At 52.3% G+C, this 2500-nt stretch overlaps 1 protein-coding gene across 3 annotated transcripts in view; it reads right to left on the bottom strand.

The window, feature by feature from the left end:
• LOC122633016 (follistatin-A) overlaps positions 1-1533 on the bottom strand; it is a 23299-nt gene extending 21766 nt beyond the window's left edge. For 2 of the 3 annotated variants that reach the window (XM_043820449.1, XM_043820467.1), the window contains exon 1: positions 520-1528. In XM_043820449.1, coding sequence (XP_043676384.1) covers positions 520-811 — 292 coding nt within the window. In that variant the 5' untranslated portion in view covers positions 812-1528. Of the gene's footprint in view, positions 1-519 lie in introns of all 3 variants that reach the window. The other variant, XM_043820457.1, reaches the window with a different exon arrangement.
• Between the last annotated feature and the right edge of the window lie 967 nt (positions 1534-2500).

The following is a 2500-nucleotide window of genomic DNA, read 5'->3' as shown; positions in this document are numbered from 1 at the left end:
TCAGCGCGATGACATTCATCGAGCGATTATAGTGAGCGTAGTTTATGAAACTGTGCGTTGTGTGCGTCGTAGAAGAGAGACGAGCCACGCAATGCCGTCGGAGAATATCGAGGAGACGCGCGTCTCTTTCTCAATGCCTTTTTCCGCGTGGATCTCTACAAAAACTTTATCGCGTTTCGCGAGTCCGTCTGCCGTCATAAAATCTTCTTCGTATATCTCGCATAAGACGAGAAGAAATTAATAATCCAAAAATGTTGATAATTCGGTAAGGAGTACCGTTGTCTCGGTGTAATGCTCGAGGACGATGTTATTACGTGCCCGTGTCGCGTTTCTTCGTTTGCTTCGAAGCAAAACTTGGAAGGCAAAGTAGCTTATACGTACTATAAAAAAAAAAGAAGAAAAAAGAAGAAAGAAAGAAAGAAAATAAAAAAAAAAAAAAACAACAAAGTCGCGGGTGTTGTTTCGTCGAAGGGACTCCCGAGAAATACGAGAATCCCCGTGAATGTATTTGGGACTTACCGGTGGTAGGGTTTATCCGTAGCAGCAAACCAAGGAGGGACAGGAGGACGAAGGAGCTCTTGTAAGCGGGTGCCGCGAAGGATCGTCGCAGGGCCGTCATCTCAGGCGGCCCGCCCCAGTTTCGGTCGTGACGTCTCGTTGCCTCGACGATCGCCAGCGACCCTGTCTCCGGCTTTGCGACTTCCGCTAATTCTACTCGGACTTCGACTTGGACGGCGGTGGTGGTGGAGGCGGCGGTGGCGGCGGCGGTGGTGGCAGCGGCACCCTCCTGTCCTCGTACTTCACATCTCATCTGCCTCTTCTACTTATTTACCTTCCGCCTTTTTTATCCGTTTCTCCTTGGTAGATTCGCGTCCGTTGCCTATCGACACCAACGACACGATCGTGACGATTTATACGCGAGTTTTACACCGAGTACCTCCCTCTTAACACCCTCTCCCCTCTTTCTATAGGAAAGTCATACGAGCGAATCGTCTCGACCGTTTTCCGCGTCACATCTCACTCTCGAGGCAACCGATCGGATCGAAAAACGACTTCGATTCATTCATTCCCGTCGCTCACCGAGCGTCACTATCGTCGATTCTCGTACCGTCGTCTTCGACATCCTTCTCGCGTAGACAAGAGCGGAAGACGGAGCAGAATTGAAAGACTGGAGGAGGAAAATCTGGCGGAAACGTCGAAGAATCGACGAGCATCGCAAGATCGGCACATGGGAGAACACGATCGATCTCCAGCTTCGAACGTTCCTCCGAGTCTTCCGTGATGAGGAGGAAAAAAACTTCCTTCATCGATCGACGCACGCCACGTAGCGGAAGAAGAGGAAGAAGATTCTTGGAGTTGGAGGATTCATCGCGTTGCCGACACGTGGAGCACGTGACGCGCGACACATCACCGATCCCTTCTTCTTTTCTCTCTTTCTTTCTTTTTTTTTCTTATTTTTGTCCTCTCTTCTTTTCTCGTTTCGTTTCGTCGTTTCGTCTCGTCTCGTCTCGTCGCACCGTTCGCACCGTTCGCACCGATCCTAATAACTTTGCTTTTCTTTCTCTCTCTTTCTCTCTCTCTCTCTCTCTCTTTCTCTTTTTCTCTCCTTTTAAAATATTTTACGACCTTTGACGTAAGGAAGAAGATTCGAAATTCACTATTATGCTCATTTCTTCTCCTTCTCACGTTTTCTCTCTAATAGAAAAGAGCGCGCGAAAGGAGAGCGCGCGCGCGCGCGTCAGAGATCGACGATGCGATTCGTGGAGATATTCGGGAAAGCAAGCGCGCGCACGAGACCGGCCGGCAAACTGAGAAAAAGGAGCGGAACGAAGAGTCGGTCGTCTGTCGACCGACGACGATCAACCCAGACGACGACGATGACGACGATGACGACAACGATGACAACGACGACAACGACGACGATGATGATGACGACGACGACGAGGACGAGGACGAGGACGAGGACGAGGACGACGATGACGACTACGACGACGACGACGACGACGACGACGACGACGACGACGACGACGACGACGACGACGACGACGATGACGACTACGACGACGACGACGACGACGACGACGACGACGACGACGACGAAGACGGCAGCTAACACCAGCACCAGCAGCAGCAGCAACAGTAGAAGTAACAGACAGCAGCAGCAGCAGCCAACAGGCAGCAGCAGCACGAGGCGGAACGTTTCGCCGTGTGCCAAGCGAAGCTCTGCAAAAGCGGCCTGCACACGCGGCCGCGCGCTCTCTGTTATGTGTCCCCACTTCCCTTCTTCGAGCGCGGCGGCGGCGGTGGCGGCGGCAGCGCCGAGACTATCTGCCCGTGTGCCGGCCTCCAGTCTGCATGCCTCTCCCCTCCTATTCCTCCGCTACTTTGCCTTCTTCGTCTTCTTCCTCCTTCTCCTTTTCGTTTTCTTCTTCCTCCTCTTCCTCGCTTACTGCTTCCTTCCTTCCTTCCTTCCTTCCTTCCTTCCTTCCTTCCTTCCTTC

This window comes from Vespula pensylvanica, chromosome 1, assembly GCF_014466175.1.
Source record: "Vespula pensylvanica isolate Volc-1 chromosome 1, ASM1446617v1, whole genome shotgun sequence".
Lineage (NCBI taxonomy): Eukaryota > Metazoa > Arthropoda > Insecta > Hymenoptera > Vespidae > Vespula > Vespula pensylvanica.
The sequence above is the reverse complement of the archived record's forward strand: the minus strand, read 5'-3'. Positions and strand labels throughout refer to the sequence as shown.